General features: G+C 38.6%; 2 protein-coding genes across 14 annotated transcripts in view; one reads left to right on the top strand and one right to left on the bottom strand.

Annotated features, from left to right (window-relative positions):
• Positions 1-9,808, bottom strand: part of PPIG (peptidylprolyl isomerase G) — a 45,145-nt gene extending 35,337 nt beyond the window's left edge. For 2 of the 11 annotated variants that reach the window (XM_070358123.1, XM_005887595.2), the window contains exon 1: positions 9,670-9,807. The gene's annotated coding sequence lies outside the window, so the exon portion shown is untranslated. Of the gene's footprint in view, positions 1-9,258; positions 9,611-9,669 lie in introns of those variants that run through there. The other 9 variants (XM_070358115.1, XM_070358135.1, XM_070358107.1 and 6 more) reach the window with 5 other exon arrangements.
• Positions 9,809-14,301: 4,493 nt separating this feature from the next.
• FASTKD1 (FAST kinase domains 1) overlaps positions 14,302-20,365 on the top strand; it is a 37,568-nt gene continuing 31,504 nt past the window's right edge. The window contains exons 1-3 of one of the 3 annotated variants that reach the window (XM_005887594.2): positions 14,302-14,611; positions 16,165-16,684; positions 18,232-18,300. In XM_005887594.2, the coding sequence (XP_005887656.1) occupies positions 16,350-16,684; positions 18,232-18,300 (404 nt within the window). In that variant the 5' untranslated portion in view covers positions 14,302-14,611; positions 16,165-16,349. The other 2 variants (XM_070357993.1, XM_070357996.1) reach the window with 2 other exon arrangements.

The following is a 20,365-nucleotide window of genomic DNA, read 5'->3' as shown; positions in this document are numbered from 1 at the left end:
TTTTTTACTGTATTAACTTTTCAATTTTTTGCCACTACTAATACTAAAGCACACTAATACTACCATTAAAAGTTCTTTAAAAATAAAACTGAAAAAGAAAAATTATCAAAGACCACTCATAGATGAGAAGATATTCATATTAGGCGAAAGAAAGCAAGTTAGCAAGCAGTATTATCTGTAAGATTCCAATTTTACACATATCAAATGCACATAAAAAAGATATCATTCAATAAAAAAAGGAAATTCTGCCATTTGCAACAACATGGTTGGACCTTAAAGACAATAAGCTAAGTGAAATTAAGTCAGACAGAGAAATACTGTATGATCTTACTTGTATGTGGAATCTGAAAGTAAATTTAAAAATATATTCACACAAACATGCATTCACACATGCACAAACACACCGAACTCAGAGAGAAAGATATCAGATTTACGGTTACCAGAGGCAGGGGCTAGGCTTGAGGGAACTGGATAAAACGGTTACAAGGTACAAACTTTCAGTTATAAGATAAGTAACTCCTAAGGATGTAATATACAACACTGTTAACACAGCACTGCTGTGTGGCAATTTGAAAGTTGCTAAGAGAATAAAATTCTAAAAGTTCTCATCACAAGGAAAAAGCATCATTTTTTCCCCTTGTATCTGTATGAGATGGTGGATGTTAAACTGAACTTATTGTGACAATCATTCCTCAATGTGTAAGTCAATTCATTATGTTATGCACTTTAAACTTGCACAGTGCTGTACTTCAATAAAACTAAAAGGAAAAACAGGATTTACATCAAAATATTAATGAATCATGAATTATGCAGCATTACCTACAGACATGGAAACAACTTAAGTGTCCCTGATAAGTGGATAATGAAAATGTGTCACACACACACTTTGAGGAGCATTATTTAGTCACAAAAAGGAAGAAAATCCTTCCACTTCTGACAACATGGATGGGCCTCAGGGGCATTGTGTTAAGTGAAAAGAGGCAGGCAGAGAAAAACAAATACTGTACAATCTCATACATGGAATCATAAAACAAAAAGAACCCTCCCCCCAAATCTGAACTTATAAAGTCCCAAGAAAATAGTGTGCATGCGTGCATGCTAAGTCTCTTCAGCTTGTCTGACTCTTTGTGAGCCTGTGGACTGTAGCCCACCAAGCTCCTCTGCCCTGGGATTCTCCAGGCAAGAATACTGGAGAGGGTTGCCATGCCCTCCTCCAGGGGATCTTCCCGACCCAGGGATCAAACCCATGTCTCTTACATCTCCTGCACTGCACGACTAGCGCCACCTGGGAAGCTCCAAAAATACAGGGTACGGCATGGTGAGTAATATGTGCTCTGTATTTGAAAGTTGTTAAACAGATGATCTTGTCACAATGAAAAAAACATCTGTACGTGAGGTGAAGGTTAACTAGACTTACTATGGTGATCATTCTGTAATATATACACTTAATCACATACACATGGGCTTCGGTCATAACTCAGTAGGTAAAGACCTGCCTGCAATGTAGAAGACCAGGGTTTGATTCCTAGGGCAGGAAGATCCCCTGAAGAAGGGAATGGCTACCCACTCCAGTATTCTTGCCCAGAGAATCCCATGGATAGAGGAGCATGGCAGGCTACAGTCCATGGGGTCGCAAGAGTTGGACATGACTAAGCGACTAGACCATCACTGCCATCAATCACATACACAGTGAATTACACACACATAATCATATACACAGTGATCATGTTGTACAGCTGAAACAAATTTAAAGTTATATGTCAATTACACTTAAAAGGATTTACAGCAAAATATTAACACTGATAATATCTTGGTCATGAATTTAAAGGTAACTGTTATGTATTTCTGTTTTCCAAATTTTCTTCAACAGGTATAATTTTATAATCAAGAAAATATTTTTAAAGAAAAACCAAATGAGATAATTTTCTGCTTATTAAACTAGCAAAGATCTTTTAAAGGAATAATTCCCAATACAGTAAGCAAATCCTCTGGAAATGTATGTAAAAACTGTTTATACCTCAAACTGGTTTATACCTTAAAAATCCAATTGCTAGGAATCTACTGTAAGGAACTATTTTAGAAAGCCTTCATGTATAAAGTTGGCCATGTTAGTGCTTCTTTTATACTATCCGAAGTAACCTTTTCAGTATTATGAAAAATGATAGTTGAACAAAATATCACAGTTGTTGAAGCAATGCTTACAGTGATCAATAACTTGGAAAATGTTCATAATTGTTAAAAATAGTCAAGATATAAAACAGTAATGTAATATTATTATAATCACATAAACTACTCCTTCAAATTCAAAGATTTACAAAAGAGAAAAAAAGACTCAAAGGAAATAATCACTACAGTATTTGGTTTTAAGACTGGAGAGTGGGGATATATGTATGTATACGTATAGCTGATTCACTATATGTGAATCACAGAAACTAACACAACATTGTAAGCCAACTATATTCCAATTACAAAAAAAAACACTGAAGAGTGTTTTTGCCTCACTGTACTTCTTTCTACTTCTTTAATAAACATAACTGCTATTATAAATAAAAAATTCATAATATAATTTTAAAAATGTACATACACTCTAAGATTATAATGTGCATGTCTCTGTGTGGTTATAATACGCATTTAGGTAACACCACACAGGGATACTTTTCTTAGAAACAGATTTAAATGGTATCTTGAAACAACAAATCAAATATGCTTTAAATTTAAGAAACATGAAAGATAGCAAATTATTATTAAAAGCACTATATAAATATCTTAAGTATGTGAATGTTCTAACATTAGTAGCTAATGAAGAACAATGATGACACAAAAGATGGCTCAATGCTATGTCTCTAACATTACTGATATCAGAATTTATCTAATCAAAAATAGGATATAGTACTCCCTCTTTAATTATGATTTCCTGTTATTACACTATCTAAAAAATGCAACACAAACATCTAGTCAATTTTTTTTTTCTTTTTGAGGAGTAAAGAGGTGGCGCTAGTGGTAAAGAACTTGCCTGCCAATGCAGGATATGCAAGAGATGCGGTTCCTTGAGTTGGGAGGAACCCTGGAGGAGGGCATGGCAATCCACTCCAGCATTCTTGCCTGGAGAACCCTCTGGACAGAGGAGCCTGGCGGGCTACAGTCCATAGGGTTGCACAGAGTCAAACATACCTGAAGCAACTCAGCATGTATGCAAAGAGAAAACAGTACTGACGGATAACAAAAACACAGTTCAGGACAAAAATCAAGTCTACACAATTTCAATACAATAAGTCATGAATTTCCTAAGAATAGTTCACAAAGAAAGCTTTCAGAGCAATAATCTGCAGGTGAACTGTTCACTGCATAGTTGTTTAATCTAAATGAGTTGCAGCTATTCCAGTAAAATGTAGCTATAATTAAAAAAAAAAAAATCATCGTATCGAGCAACATGCCCCATTCCTGTACAGCAATCAGCATTGTATACCCCATCAGATGAGGTACATATGTTCCAGTCTGACCTAGTTTCCACTACTGCATGTTAGCTGTTACCATTTATCATTTACTTGAGCTTTTGCATTCACCTCACCTGCCCGACTTCCTCAGAAATCTGAGTATTTGATACTTACTGCCATCTACTTTATTTATAAAGAAAATACTTTTAAAGATAATCAGTAGAGCTAACAAGCTCATGAAAAGTTGAGTAAAATTAAGCCATAACTTTTAACATTTTAATGTATATTAAGTTTCTTCTAAGCAGATAGAATTACAAATACTTTATCAAGAGTATCATAGTCACTTTAATATGTCAATAATACATAATGCAATAACATTTCAAAATATTAAATGCTGGGAAATAGATGGGGAAACAGTGGAAACAGTGTCAAACTTTATTTTTTTGGGCTCCAAAATCATTGCAGATGGTGACTGCAGCCATGAAATTAAGACGCTTACTCCTTGGAAGAAAAGTTATGACCAACCTAGATAGCATATTCAAAAGCAGAGACATTACTTTGCCAATAAAGGTCCGTCTAGTCAAGGCTATGGTTTTTCCTGTGGTCATGTATGGATATGAGAGTTGGACTGTGAAGAAAGCTGAGCGCCGAAGAATTGATGCTTTTGAACTGTGGTGTTGGAGAAGACTCTTGAGAGTCCCTTGGACTACAAGGAGATCCAACCAGTCCATTCTGAAGGAGATCAGACCTGGGTGTTCTTTGGAAGGAATGATGCTAAAGCTGAAACTCCAGTACTTTGGCCACCTCATGCGAAGAGTTGACTCATTGGAAAAGACTCTGATGCTGGGAGGGATTGGGGGCAGGAGGAGAAGGGGACGACAGAGGATGAGATGGCTGGATGGCATCACCGACTCGATGAACGTGAGTATGAGTGAACTCTGGGAGTTGGTGATGGACAGGGAGGCCTGGCGTGCTGCGATTCATGGGGTCGCAAAGCGTCGGACACGACTGAGCGACTGAACTGAACTGAACTGAGGATGTATGATATGCCATGTGCTCTTGAGCTCAGTTGTGTCCACCTCTTTGTGACCCCATGTACTGCAGCCTGCCAGGCTCCTCTGTCCATGGAATTTTGCAGGCAAGAACACAGGAGTGGCTTAGCATTTTCTACCCTAAGGGATCTTCATGACCCAGGGGTCGAATCTGTGTCTCTTATGCGTCCTGTATTGGCAGGTGGATTCTTTACCACTGCTCTACCTGAAACTTCTGCAACAAATATATTTCATAAAAATATCAGAGATGAAACAAATTCATAAGTAAAAAGTTTAATCTTGTAGCTTCAGACATGAAATAATTTCCATATTCACTTAAAGTAACATGAAGGTTGGAGATGGGGGGCAGAAGGACACAGACAACTAATTATTAAAACATATAGTAAAAAAACATGGTATTTGTAATCGTGCTTTGTTGCTGAGTCATGTCCAACTCTTTGCAACCCCGTGGACTGTAGCCCACCAGGCTCCTCTGTCCATGGGGATTCTTCAGGCAAGAATACTGGAGTGGGTTGCCACACCTTCCTCTGAGGGATCTTTCCAACCCACGAATTGAACCCAGGTCTTCCGCATTGCAGGAAGATTCTTTACCAGCTGAGCCACCAGGGAAGCCCCAAAGTGAAAGTGAAATTTGTAATTAGGCAATAAATAATGCAGTGACTTTATTACATTCTTTATTACATGGAATTACATTCATAATTCCAAGAATTACTTGGAAGTTTAACACAGTCTGAGGGAGTCTGCAGAGTACTAAGTCTTGAAAATGGAGATATTAAATACTCTTAACTATTACGATGACAAGCAGGTCTTTGCCCTTTCTGATTCCCTTGGTTAATTCTTAATTGTCCTTAAAGATTGAACACAGCCAAAGTACACTCTAGGAATTTCACCCTGACTCTCTGAAGTTAAAATGACTGTTTGTTGAATTTTATTTTCATTATCATAAATTTGTCTGGAGAAGGAAATGGCAACCTACTCCAGTATTCTTGCCTGGAGAATCCCATAGACAGAGGCGCTGGTGGGTTACAGTCCATAGGGTCGCAAAAGAGTCAGACGAAACTTAACAACTAAACAATAACAAACTCCTTGAACTCAGAACCTATCTTCAACACCAAGCACAATGCCTGGTCCAGCACTACACTGCCAAACAGAATGCTAGTTAAGGCTTGAGCAGAGGACTTGCCCAGCGCCTTTTCTCCCACATGTACTGCTTCCCACAGGAGTATTGCTAATATGTATCTATAGTGAGTAAATCCTCTCAGCCTATTCCACAACTGAAAGGAGCTTATTCTTTAGATATGCCTGCTGGGGCTGCATTCTGTTAACAAAGTGTCTATTTTCTTTTCTTTAAACAGAATCCACTATAAGAGAGCATTTTCAGTTCAAGTCCAAGAAATAAAGATGGGAAGTTCTCATCTGTTTAAGTTTAATAAAACAGGTAGCAATTTTCATAGAAGACTTGCACCTCTAAGTGCAATCATATTAAGTTAAACTAATTAAAAGTATAGCAGATATTGAAAACTTTCAAAGATAGCAATCTAACATCACATTTTATATTACTCTCTACCTTAATGTAGTTCACAGAAATCAAATGAGAAATAAAAACGGACTGGTTAAAAGATATCTAAATACATTTATGAATGCCAGGTTGTTAGTGAACTAAGTACAAATAAGTTGACATTTTGGGGTGTCAGAAAAGGCAACTCTGATCTTCCATATAGTTCCTTTTCCTGTAGTGTCTCTGACAGTCACAAACCTCTGTACTGGTAAAAACATGATTAACAGTGTACAGGCAGTTAGTAGGGCTTCCCTGGTGGCTCAGATGGTAAAGAATCTGCCTGCAGTGCAGGAGACCTGGGTTTGCCCTGAGTCAGGAAGATCCCCTGGAGAAGAGAATGGCCATCCATTCCAGTATTCTTGCCTGGAGAATTCCAAGGACAGAGAAGACTGGTGGGCTGCACTCCCTGGGTCACGAACAGCCGGGCTCAACTGAGCAACTAACTCACTTCACTTTCAGGCACTTACTAAATTTCTAAATCCTCCAGAAAACTTAAAAAGAGAAAAGTTGGTATGATGCCAAGTTTGGTGTTAAATAACTTACTGCACGTACAATCTGAGAGACAAAAATCTAGTACAACTATGCTAGTGCAAACTAAAAAGCATATACCAACTGGGGAATCTCTGCTAATATTCTTAATATTGTACCTGCAATTATCTAAGCTCTTATAACAATAAACTTATCCCACTGTCTCAAGAGATAGAACCAAACCATCCTAGCACTGTGTTATTTAATCCAGTAACTCCTAAATAAAAAATTACAGATTTTTGAAGTTTGAAGGAAATAGGTAATCTGGTCCAATCTTCTAAGTGTATAGACTTGGGAACAAGAAGACTAGAGAGTTGAAGTGACTGGCTCAAAGTCACAAGTGGAAAAAAAAAAAGCAAGAGTTTTCTGGTTAAGATTATAGCTTCACTCTTAAAAGTAGCTTATAACCTGTGCCTGATTCATATTGATGTAAGGCAAAAACCATCACAATATTGTAAAGTAATCATCCTCCAATTAAAGAAAGAAAGTAGCTTATTCATAAATATTCCAAATAATGGTTACATAATTTTACTTTTTATCAAGTGACCACGATGCAAAGATTTAATTATGAATAAACCTTAAGCTAAAGTTTATACACAATTAACAGTAGCTTATTAATATATACAATCAGGCTTCATGCAATTTAAAAATAAGTAGGTTAAGGAATCATTCATGCTTTAAAAATAACCATTTTAATATCAAAAATTGATAACCACAAGTATGACATAATTAAATTCCAAGAACAAGTTGGTAATCATTTTAAGCCACTACTCAAACTAAAACGAAGTGTAAAACATTTCCTGTCTGGTACTAAAAGTACAAAGTCCCAGTTACAGCATACAGAGAATTTATAACACTGCCTGTAGTATATTTCAAGATGCAAGATTTGCCTTACAGAAATAAAAATATACGGAGTTCTTATGGAGACCATATATTCATTAAACCAGGTCAAAACCACTGACACTTAAATGAAAACTAAAAACTGGTACTAATATTAAAGAAAAAAAAAAGTGCAGCAGATAGATTTGCAATAAACTCTTCAAATAACCTCAATTAATTATCTATGGATTCCAACTACATATAACAAGTAAGACACATTAGTACTTGAGGATACAGAGAATAAATAATACATTCTAATCCTGTTGAAATATCCTATAAATAAAACAATAAGGGAAAACATCAACATATATTTCTCAAAAGAGCAACACTTGAAGAACTGTAGATGGTGTCCTGACAACTAGTAGAACTAGCTCATCCTACTATAACTATTACCAATTTCCTGATGTTTGGGAGAATGGATGCTGCCTGACAGGAAATCTAATTTAAAATATGCAAAATATCAAAAGAATAAAGACTTTACCAAAAGAACACCGATACTGCAAGACCACAGTATCAAGCACCAAAAATCAAAGACTTGTGTAAGTCACAATAAACGTAATGTGCGCTTTTCACTCCTAGGGGAGCCACTGAGCTCTTACTCAAAGCTAATTTCACACAGAATTTTAACAAACCTGAATATTTACTTTTGAAGCCCACAGCTTGATAATAGCCTGAAATTAGAATATAATTTTATAGATGATAAAAAAAAAACCTGAGGTTCAGAAAGATGGTCGGATCAGAAAAGAACTCAAAATTTCGAACCTTGTCAGTTTTCTTACTTGTACACTCCTGACAACAGGGAAAGGCAACCCTGACAAAAGTTCGCAAAAGCAAAAACCTTAAAAAGTAAACAAAATTTTTAAAAAGGCACAGAATCCTACTACAAGACGCCATTAGGATCTCAGGACACCAATACTCTTGAACCATAAAGAAAACGTTAAGGTAAAGGGAGCTCTGTTTAAAACAAATGTATGTAATATGTAATCCCTTATAGAGAAGATCCCATCTTAAATGATTAAACTAAAAAAAAAGGAGTGATAAAACGGGTAAATTGTCGCATATATAAAAAACATGAATTAGAGAAACAGCCATTCTAGATGTCGGTGCCTTTTATGGATTTTAAACCGCGATTTCAAAACTGTTTACACACCCCCTCTCCATCATCTGTACAAACCGGCCATTCTTTGCCAAACGGTAGTCCACAGACTCACTTTTTCTATCTGGTTTTGACTACTGAAAATTAACCGTACTCCCTAATTTCCACAACATTTAATTGTTTTTGGACGCATTTCTGACCACTACTGCAAACACTTGGTCCTGCATAAAGTACTATTGTGGGAAGAAATGAAAATCAATGCACAAAATGGTGCTTTTATAACATTTTAAAAACGACAAAGTTTCCCATTCCTGCAGATCTCGATTCAGCACCTTAAAAGACTAAAGACTAGCCAAATTCGCACACTTCCCCCAAAGCATTTGGAATTCCGAAGCCATCACCTTCCTACAAGAGTAATTCCTCCTAAAAGGCCTGCGCTGCACACAGTTCTTCAGAAACGTGGGAGAACTTGGAGTCAGTTCTGGGTAAGAAGGAAGAGCCTGGATTGGAGTTTGGGGAGAACTAAGTGGCCTGTGCCACTACACTACGCAAGATAGTCGCTATGAGAGGAAAAGGTCGGAGCAGGGGAAAGCCTGTCTTCGTTCTAATCTTAACCCCTAAGATCCAGGCTCCTCGCCTGCCACTCTCCACCCCTAATCTGACAGGATGGCAGGTAACGCGTCCCGTTTCCCCACCTATCCTCCCACCTACCCCGCACTCGTGCTCGGTCTTACGATTTTGAAGCATCAAAATCACCCCGGCTCCCTGGAGTTCAGGCCACCGTCGCTGCCGCCATATTACAGCTTGTGCGGCAAAATGCGTCAGGGAGGGAGGTGTGCGCCCGAGAAGGGAGGGCGGGGGCTGGCAGGGGGAGGGCCATTTTCCAGGTCCGGAAGGCACGGCTGGAAGCCCTCTCCAACAGCACCTGCTGCAAAGCTAGCGCCACGATCCTCGGGGGCCCCTCTGGGATCGGGCAGCCCCAATATCTTGAGAGGAAGACGGTTAAGTCGGTCTGGGCCTATCGCGCCGGCTCCGCCCCTCTTCTAGGGCCCTTCCCGCTCTCGCACCCCGGCAGTGCTGCAAAGGACGGTACCGAAACAACACAGGCTCTGCGCCACCTACTTGCACCAGTCCAGTCTCCTCTTCCCGGGGTCCGGTCCTTTAAAGCGCTTCAAATCTACCGCCGCCAGAAAAGGCGCTAAAGACCACTAACCGACTCCCTCCCCCCACAACCCAGGCCCGGCGTGGAGGGGAAACGTCGCGCCGGAAATACGTCACTGCTCGGTGGCCCGCGTCTTCTGGTGATCCCTTGCTTCGGTACCTCACCCTCCCTGGAGTTCTAGGATTTGGGAGCGAGTTAAATGCCTGGCCCATAGGTAGCTTAATGGTTTCTGTGTAAGTTGATTGACAGCGTTTGTAACCGTTAGAATGCCAAGTCATTCGTGAAATGAAGTGCTTCACTTAATAAACATTGATTGAGCCTCTGCCAGGGTGTTGGGAAGGAGACCGTACTTTCAAAGAGCTTCCCAGGTCAGCTTCTAGTTAATGCTATGACACACATTAAAAAAAGAAAAGAAAATAAAATAAATGAACAAAGTGCTATTTGAGAAAAGGAGGAAATTATGAGGACATTGACGCCCTTTGTTGTCTTTTAAAAATATTCGCATAGCAACCCCATGATATGTTATCCTTGTTTCACGGATAAATTGAGGCTCAAGGAAGATAAGTGCCTTCCCAAATACATTGTTCCTAAATACCAAAGTAAGGCTTTGACTCCAAATCCAGTGCTTTCTGGGGAGAACACTATTTAGGACATATGTTGCTATTTAATTGTTTCAAGAGATTAAGAGTTCCTAGATTGTTAGAATTGTAATAATTCCCCCTGATATTCAGGGGAGTTGAGGGCAGTCATTGTGAAGATATGCCATGTGTTTTAAAGAAAACAGCCCCCTTGTGATGATTAGTGATATGTGTCAACTTGGCTAGGATATAGTGCCCAGTTATTTGGTCAAAGAATAGTCTAGATGTGTTTCCCAGGGTATATTTTAGATGTGATAAACATTTACAATTCGAAGACTTAAAACAGGGTGGGACTCATCCAATCAGCTCAAGGCCTTGAGATCAGAGGCTGAGATTTCCTAAGGAAGAAAGCATTATGCCTCAAGATGGCATTATAGAAACTTTGCCTGGGTTTCCAACATGCTTGGCCTGCTGTGTTGATTTCAAACTCAAGACTGCAATATCAACTCTTATGTGCACTTACAGCCTGCTCACCCACCCTACAGATTTCAGACTTTCCAGCCCCCACAACTGTAAGCCAATTCCTTACAATAAATCTGTTTTTCTGTAAAAACAAACAAAAGGAAACAGAGGACTTAGATTTTATTATTGTATGAAAAGAAAGTTACAATTATTTAAAATTTTCACTCCTTTATCTTTGGTAAATTAGTAATTATCAACAACATGTGAGCATGTGGCAGGTACACTTAAGGGTCTTCACCGGTTTTATTAGCTGTAAAACTGAGAGGACAATCCTGGCCTCTTTAAGCCATTTTGCTTTCATTGCAGGAAAGTAGCGTCATACTCATCTTCAAACAATTTAGAGGTTATGTGAGTTCACACTTTGCAGTGAGGAGGGCAATTCTTTAGTACCTTTAAAATTCTAATTTATAGTGAGCACGATATTGAGACAGATTTTTGTTAGCATGGGTTTGATTTTTGCTAATTCAGATTCCTTAGAATATACTTTTATTTAGCTGTGATATACAGATTTATTTCTTAGATTTCTACTTGTAGAGGTAATGTGTAGTTTCCCTCTTTATCATCCATTTAGTTAGACACAATCTTTGAGGATATAGTACAGATTATACCATAGTTAACATTTTGAGATGCGCAAAGGTAGTATTACTAATTTGTTCCAGGATATACTTTTTTCTTAGAGAGATAGACCTTTATATGAAGTGACTGAAGAATTATTTAATAGTAAGGTATTAACAAGTACTTAGATATAGTATACATTATAAATGGTCACATTTTAGAGGATTCCTGAAAGAAGTCTTGAAGCAGCTTTACAAATGTTAATTCAAAGACTGGTGGCTGGTGGTGAACTATGACAAAGTTTTCACTATTCTTTTCTTAAGAACAGTTGTTTTGGGGGGGAATTCCCTTGTGATCCAGTGGTTAGGACTCTAGCGCTGTCACTACTGGGACCCTGGGTTCAATCCCTGGTCAGGGAACTAAAATCCCATAAGCCATATCTTTTCTTAGACTGTGGTAGTTGCTTTCTTTATCCAGATGTCCTTACTTGAATGAATGAAAAACTGGTGTGCTTTGCTGGGTCCCAAACATGTTGAAAGTTCAATGGTCTTTGAAATCCAAAACTTTCCCAAATAAATTTGACATAATTTATTGTTCCAAGAAGGAAGCTCTTGCAAGTAAAAGGAAGTATTACCTCCAACAATATGGTGGCTTAAGGAACAAAGGACTTATTTCTCTCTTAAATAATAGGTCTGGTGAGTGGACCAGATCAAAGGGCAACTCTCCTCCATATAGTCAGGCAGGACCTTACGTTCCTTATATGTAATTCCAACATACTCCAGGGCCTTGACATTGCATGATTAGATTAGAGTGTATTACCTGGAGTTTCAGCCATCAGGAAAACATTACAAAAACTAAGATTCTGGCATCAGTACCATCACTTCATGACAAACTGAGAAGTGGAAACAGTGACAGATTTTATTTTCTTGGGCTCCAAAATCACTGCAGACAGTGACTGCAGCCACAAAATTAAAAGATGCTTGCTCCTTGGAAGAAAAGCTATGACAAACCTAAACAGTGTATTAGAAAGCAGAGACATCACTTTGTCAACAAAGGTTCATATAATCAAAGCTATGGTTTTTCCAGTAGTCACGTATGGATGTGAGAGTTGGACCATAAAGAAGACTGTCACTATCATTTAGGCCTATTGTTGCAGGGAGCTGGTCTGGCACTCATAGCTCAGCCTTGGTATTTCTGCTGAACATAACAATTGCACAGAATAACAACATGAAACAAGGCCACTTTCTGACTGATGTGTCAAGACCAAAACAAGACATAATCATACCTGAACTTAGACAAAAAACAGTATTGTTCAAACCACAAAAAATGACCAAACATCCACCTATTGTGGCTAGTAGGAGTGACAGCTGCTTCTTTACCAATCCCAGCTTTAACTTAGCTTCATTCTTTCTGCCTTCTAAATAAAATTTATTAAGATGCCCAGTAAATTCCTCATAGTAGCCAATCTAGAGCAAAATCCCTGTTAAACTTCCTGAAGATAACACAAGGCCAAAAATTGATTGTGGTGATGTTCCACAACTCTGAATTACAAAAAGTCACTGAATTTTACACTGTGAATGGGTGAATTGTATGGTGTGTAAATAATTTCTCAATAAAGCTGTTACAAAATTTGTCATCTAGAACTGGTACCTGTCTGCCATGACACAGTGCAGAAATGGAGAGAAGTTTTGATGCTTTTATAGCCATTCCATAGCTATTCCATACACGTTGAATATAATAAATAAAAATCTGCACATGTCTTTTCCACATTTAAGTTTTCAGATTTCACTTTTCTAAATATTCATTTATATTGTGTGTTATAAAAATATCAGTGTTTCATGGACTGGGAGAAAACCTCTTATAGTTGAGAAACAAGTACCCTAAAGGCTTCCCTGGTGGCTCCGAGGTAAAGAATCTACCTGCCAATGCAGGGCACGCGGGTTCCATCCCTCGGTCAGAAAGAGCCCCTGAGGAAATGGCATCCCAGTCCAGTATTTTTGCCTGGAAAATCCACCCCATGGACATAGGAGCCTGGTGGACTATAGTCCATGCAGTCACAAAAGAGCCCTACACGACTTAGCGACTAAACAACAAGGACCTATAATTACAATGGTTTAAGACATGCTTTGGAGAAGGTAATGGCACCCCACTCCAGTACTCTTTGCCTGGAAAATCCCATGGACGGAGGAGCCTGGTAGGCTGCAGTCCATGGGGTCGCTAGGAGTCAGACACGACTGAAGGCCTTCACTTTCACTTTTCACTTTCATGCATTGGAGGAGGAAATGGCAACCCACTCCAGTGTTCTTGCCTGGAGAATCCCAGGGACGGGGGAGCCTGGTGGGCTGCCGTCTATGGGGTCGCACAGAGTCGGACACGACTGAAGCGACTTAGCAGCAGCAGTAGCAGCAGCAGCAGTAGCAGCAGCAGCAAGACATGCTTTTTGAACTGTGGTGTTGGAGAAGACTCTTGCGAGTCCCTTGGACTGCAAGAAGATCCAACCAGTCCATCCTAAAGGAGACCAGTCCTGGGTGTTCATTGGAAGGACTGATGCTGAGGCTGAAACGCCAATATTTTGGCCACTTAATGCGAAGATTTGACTCATTGGAAAAGACCCTGATGCTGGGAGGGATTGGGGGCCGGAGGAAAAGGGGACGACAGAGGATGAGATGGCTGGATGGCATCACCGACTCGATGCACATGAATTTGGGTGAACTCCGGGAGTTGGTGATGGACAGGGAGGCCTGGCGTGCTGCGATTCATGGAGTCGCAAAGCGTCGGACACGACTGAGCGACTGAACTGAACTGAACTAATCTGAGGACGTGCTACCCAAGTCTCTCTCAATGAGGAACTACAATACCCAGAATTCCCCCAAAATGCGTATGCCACGTCTATTCCACGACCCTCACCGCGAGGTCCCCTGGGGCATGTAGTGCTTGCTTTTGGCCGTGCACGCTGGGCTCCCTCGGCCTTTTTTCCGGGTTTTGGAAAGGACACCACCAGAAGAAAGGTCTGGGATAGAAGGGAGGTTTGAGTGACATAACCAAGCCTGTTGCGTCCCATACTAGGGGACCAGGAATAGCCATGAGTTCTGAGCCCTCCTAACCAGCATTCCCCGCGATTCTCCAGAAAAGTTCCCTGGCGTTGAGGAATTTGTCCGCGAATCAGGATCGGTGACGGCGATAGGTTTTCTTCTTGTACCCAGCACGTTTCGGTTCCGGGGTACAGAGTTCGGAGGCTTCTTTCCAGGTATTGTATTTCCCGGAGCGCGGAGGACTAGGGCAGGGCTGAGCTCTCTCCCAGCGGGACCGGGAGACCACATTCGTTCAGCGCCACTGTGTGCCAAGAGCCGAGGATGCCTGCCATTTTCAAAGGGTGCTGCTGCAGTATATACCCTGCACCATACCTGTTCCCGGCGGGTACCTATCTCTATAGTCCCGAGATCCCTCCTTTGGTAGAGTCAGTTTCCCAAGGTCGGTTAGACTTGACACTGGTATTCTGAGCCGTGAGCTGCTTTCCTCTATCAGCTGTAGACAGGCAGGAGATTCTTGAAGATATCTTTTCTTTGTGCGGGGATTTTTGTGTATGTGTGTGTCGCAAGTCAGTCTGGGTCAGGATTCAGTGCAGATTGCCACAGAGTAGCGTGCAGACAGCTTGGCATAGCGATAGAGAGGATTTTGAGGCATACTTTTAACATTGGTTTGTTCATGTAATGAGGATGTTCAGGTTGAAAGAGTGAAAGAACTATGTGGTTGTCCCAGCTTCATTAGTACTAGAGTAGATTTTTAATCTTTATGAGAGTAGCTTTTATCTGTAAAATTCAAATGATAGTATCTCTCTGGCAGGTTGAGAGAATTTATTGGGATAATACTTTAAAAGTCCGTTGTAAACTGTTGTAGACGTGTTAGATAATATGGTTTTAGTCCCAGCTTTTCTAACCATTGTTTCTCAACTAGAAATTTAGACATACTTTAAAAACAAATTATTCTTTTTCATAATAATCTTTGGTTTCCATGTTGCTTCACCACACCCTGATACATTACTTGATTTCTTAATATTTCCTGATTGGGCTCGAATCATCTCATTTATTGCTTAAAACCTACTTAAGGCCAATATAGTGATTAAATTGTTTGGGTGCTTTTAGAATACAAGGAGAAAGGAGCAAGAAATTATCTTGGAATTAAATATACCAGAGACTATCCTTCTGAAAAAAACATTTGAAAAATTGTGGCTATGAATTAATGGCTACTCTTTGTAAAAACTATAAAGGCAGTGTATTTATTTATTGCAAAGAGTTTGGTTTGGGTCCCCCAACCCCATCTGGTTTTATAGTCAAATTTGAAAACTTTGTGTGTCAGATTTAACATTATTTATTTATTTTTGGCTGTGTTGGGCCTTTCTTGCTGTGCATGGGCTTTCTCTAGTTGCAGCAAGCAGGGACTTCTCTTGCTGAGGAGCACAGGCTCTAGGTTTTAGTAGCTGTGGTGCAAGGGCTTAGTTGCTCCGCACCATATAGAATCGTACCTGACCAGGGATCAAACCTGTGTCCCCTGTATTGGCAGGCAGACTCTTAAGCACTGGACCACCAGGGAAGTCCACACCTAACATTTTTTTAGATGAAATGCAGAAAGAAACCCCTTTTCCTGGACATTTCGCTTTGGATCAAATCCTGCTCTCTGGTTCAGGCTAAGAACAAAGTCTATAGTTATTTCAGGAAAAAAGTTGTTCCTGTAATGAGAATTTTGGAATTAATTTGGTATTAATAACATAAGTATGACCATGTTAAATCAATTTCTTTACAGAAGCTGCATATTGAAATGGGATTTGGAGTCATCATAATGGAAGCAAAATACATGAAGGAAAACCAGTTATTTTTATACCAGCATATTGCACCTGACTACTAGTTGCAAATGGTTTTCTTTACCTAAGAAAATTTGTGATGTAAATGAAAAGATAGTTTTTGTCCCCTAGATTCATTATTTACAATATGCTTTGCCTAAGGGCTATTCGTCCATTGTCCTGGAGAGTGTTTCACTTTCGACCCTTTAGTTTTGAACCATTAATTAGTCAGATGAATAATTGTACAGATGAAGAGCAAATATTCGGTCTTATTGAAAAAAACAAATCCCTACTCTCAGAAAAGCAAGTGGGATGTGCACTTAGTATGCTTTGGCAGTTTCAAAAGCAGAAGACCAGCTCAGTAAAAAATGTGGACTGTATCAGAAACCATCCCCAATTTCTTACTCTGTGTAATTTAGCCACAACTAAAATGGGATTCATGAGCGACAGTACCTTGGTGAATGTGTTATACATCGTACAACAGTAAGTAATGTGCTTTTAGGTTTTATAGGATGATTATAGTTTATTTTTATATTTTAACTTTATAAAAATCTCTTTGAAATGAAAAGCAATGTGTTTTTTTTCCTTAAAATAGTTTTCCTGATCATCTAATATTTTAAAGATACTTGGTGGATATTCTTTGATTACAGTAATCATTCCACTGTGTATATGTATATCAAAACGTAATACTGAAGGTGACTTTTTATATGCCCTCTATCCCGAGACTATGGCCAGAGGGATATTAAGGTCACCAAGAATAATTTGGAGGTTGCCAAAGACTTGTTTTTGAAGTGTTTTCAAGTCTGACCGAGAACTCTGACATTTCGAAATGAATAAGATATGAATGTTTAAAATCATGTTTTCTTTAAAAAAAAAACAACAAAATATTATGCTGTACAACCTAAATATATACAATATTTGTTAATCATACATCAATAAAGCTGGGAAAAAATTTAAAACGAAAATAAATTTTACATTATTTGGAGAGGAATTCAGCAGCTGTACAAAGGAAAAAAGAGCAAAAAAGTTAAAATTAATCTGTTTATTAGTCTCATTGGTGGAAATTATTGAGGTTAAATAGTTGTCTAAATAGCTATAGATGTCAGCACTGCACAGAGCAGAGATATAGTTGTTTTTATTAGGGATCAATGTATACAGAAAGGGGCTTAATTAAGGCTTTTCTTATTTTGGGGGGTAGGGTTAGACTAAAAAAGAATGATAAACCTTTTATATCAGTGATAATACTGTTTATAGTGATATACCTATAAACAAAATAATTTTGTTTCTAAGATTTATCCTAAGAACATAATCTAAGATACATGTTAAGATTCCTGTACATGGTTATTCATTCCAGCATTGTTTATAATATTGAAAAACTAAGATCCTAGTAAGTAGGTAAATGTTTAAATGATATTTTATTCACATAATTAATAGTATACCACCATTAAAAATTATGTTTTGAAGTATATGTAAAGATAATGGGCAAATGTCCACAATATAGTGTTAACTTACTAAAAGAGGCAAGATACAAACATGTGAAAGAAATACAGATATTTCATTAAGTGTGTAGAAAAAGAACTGAAAAGAAATGCTCCAAATTAATGATGGTGAGTATGAGTAGTAGAGTTATAAATTCTTTTTATTACCCAATTGAAGTTTTTCTTTATTTTACAAACTTTGTCTTTTAAAAATATTTTTGTAATCAGAGCAAAGTAGTACATGTTAGATGTACTTTTAAGATTAAAAAAAAAAAAGATAAAATATATCATTGAACATTTTCATTGTTCAGTGGATGGCATTGAAATGTTACAGATAAAAGGATGAGGGCATGGGATAAAGTATAGGTGTTTATTAGGTAGTACTGAGAAATCAGAATACTGAAATGGGACCAGACCAGAAATAAGGGCTGACTGTGTAAGAATATAGTAACTTGAGGTTCACTTTTGCATTATAATTCTTACTGCATATGTGCTTTTAATAATTTTAAAATGTTTCTATGTGGAAAATTATTTTCTCTTGATTTTCTTGAGGTTTGGTATTGAGGCCCATGACTCACTAGTTGAAGCACTCGTTACAGAAGCATGGAGAAGACTGGAAAGGCAAGTACTCTGGGTTCTTCAGCTAAGATCAGGGTTATTCTGTTCAGGATTAGCACAGTGAAATCTTGTAGGGGAGGAATAGGGAGCTGCTGCCTAACTATCAAGCTTTATTGAAACGTATTTAGGAATTTCTCCTGTGGTCCCGTGGTTAAGACTGCGCTTCCACTGCAGGGAGCACGGATTTGATCCCTTTTCGGGGAACTAAGATCCTGCATGATGCGTGATGTGGCCAAAAAATTTTTTTAAATAAAAAAATATATTTAAGTTCAGTTAGGTTTTAGGGTTTTTTGATTGTGTTAAGGTGTGTTTTTCTAGCACAGTGAAATCTTGTAGGAAAAGAATGGGGAATGTGTTTTTTTCCTTAAGAGAAAGAAAAGTATTTCAAATATTCCTTAAGGCTGCGGAATGTAGGTGCTTTTAAACATATATAATTAATCAAAATATAATTAAGCTAAAGTCACTGCTATTCTTGGACTGTGCTTTTTAAACTTGCTTTTCTGAAAGAATTTTGCTTCAGAAGGAAAAAATTCTTAGTGATAGGCTCTCAGTAAAATCCCTAGATGTTCATAAAAAGAGAAAGAAGAACGAGTTTATGACAAAGGAAAGACTTTACTGTTTAACAACGTCTATAGGTACTTGCCTATCACTTCATTTTTTTCAGGTCCACTATGAATAGTATCAATTTAGATATCTTTCCTACTCTACACATAGCTATATCTTTAGCATACTTCCATAATCAATGATCATCTAAAACAGAACGACCAGAAAGGTGGCTGCCTCCTCGCCCCTTTGTGGGGAACCTGGTGCTAAAGCATTCATAGACAATTTGCTTCTGAGTCGGGGTTTCCTACATAGCAGAGCAGCTCCCTGCTGCGAGTCTGCCCTCGACACAGGGTTTGTAAAAAAATTAAAATAGAAAAAAAAGAGAGAAAGAAAAATAAATTTAAAAATATCTAGAAAAATATGAAATTTATTCAGAGTATTATGAGTTCAGTTCAGTTCAGTTGCTGAGTCCTGTCTGACTCTTTACTGACCCCATGGATTGCAGCACGGCAGGCTTCCCTGTCCATCACCAACTCCCGAAGTTTGCTCAACTCTTGCCCATCAAGTTGGTGATACCATCCAACCATCTCATCCTCTCTCATCCCCTTCTCCTCCCGCCTTCAATCTTTCCCAGCATCAGGGTCTTTTGCAGTGAGTCAGTTCTTTGCATCAGGTGGCCAGAGTACTGGAGTTTCAGTTTCAGCATCAGTCCTTCCAATGAATATTCAGGACTGACTTCCTTAGGATGGACTGGTTGGATCTCCTTGCAGCCCAAGGGCCTCTCAAGAGTCTTCTCCAACACCACAGTTCAAAAGCATCAATTCTTTGGTGCTCAGCTTTCTTTATAGTCCAGCTCTCACATCCATACATGATTACTGGAAAAACCATAGCTTTGACTAGATGGATCTTAGTTGGCAAAGTAATGTCTCTGCTTTTTAATTTGCCAGAAAATTTAGAAAATTTGGAGTACAGAGAAGCCTATTGTATTCTGTACTATACTATTTATATTTAATAAGAATATGTAAAAAATAATAAAAGAATACATGAAAAGCTCTCCATTTATACAACAGCTGAGGGCTCTTAGCTGTACCAGAGGGCCATTTTGATGATTTCTGAAAACTTAGAATTTTTAAACTTAAGGGTTCTGGGTAGCCATGGTCCATTATTAGTGGGATAAAACAAGTATTAGTGAGTGAAAGAAAAATCAAGGTGGGAAAGAGACAGGAGCTTTTGGAAACCACAGAACAACACTCCCTCTGAACCAAATAGTAACCTAGGGCAGAAGAGAAAGGAGTGCCTAAGATAAGAAACAGTAACTATTTGTAGATGAGAGGACCAGTCACCCTCATTATTCTTTTTTAGCATATTGCTTTTTGAAGCACAAACAATGATAAATTCTTTTTTTTTTTTCTATAATGATAAATTCTTACAATTGTAGTCGTGCATGACTGCAGGGTGAGCTTTGTAGGCTTTTGTTGTGTAAGCTGAGTTACATTAAACAAGGTACCCAACAGATTGCAAG

Source organism: Bos mutus, chromosome 2 (genome assembly GCF_027580195.1).
Source record: "Bos mutus isolate GX-2022 chromosome 2, NWIPB_WYAK_1.1, whole genome shotgun sequence".
NCBI lineage: Eukaryota > Metazoa > Chordata > Mammalia > Artiodactyla > Bovidae > Bos > Bos mutus.
The sequence above is the reverse complement of the archived record's forward strand: the minus strand, read 5'-3'. Positions and strand labels throughout refer to the sequence as shown.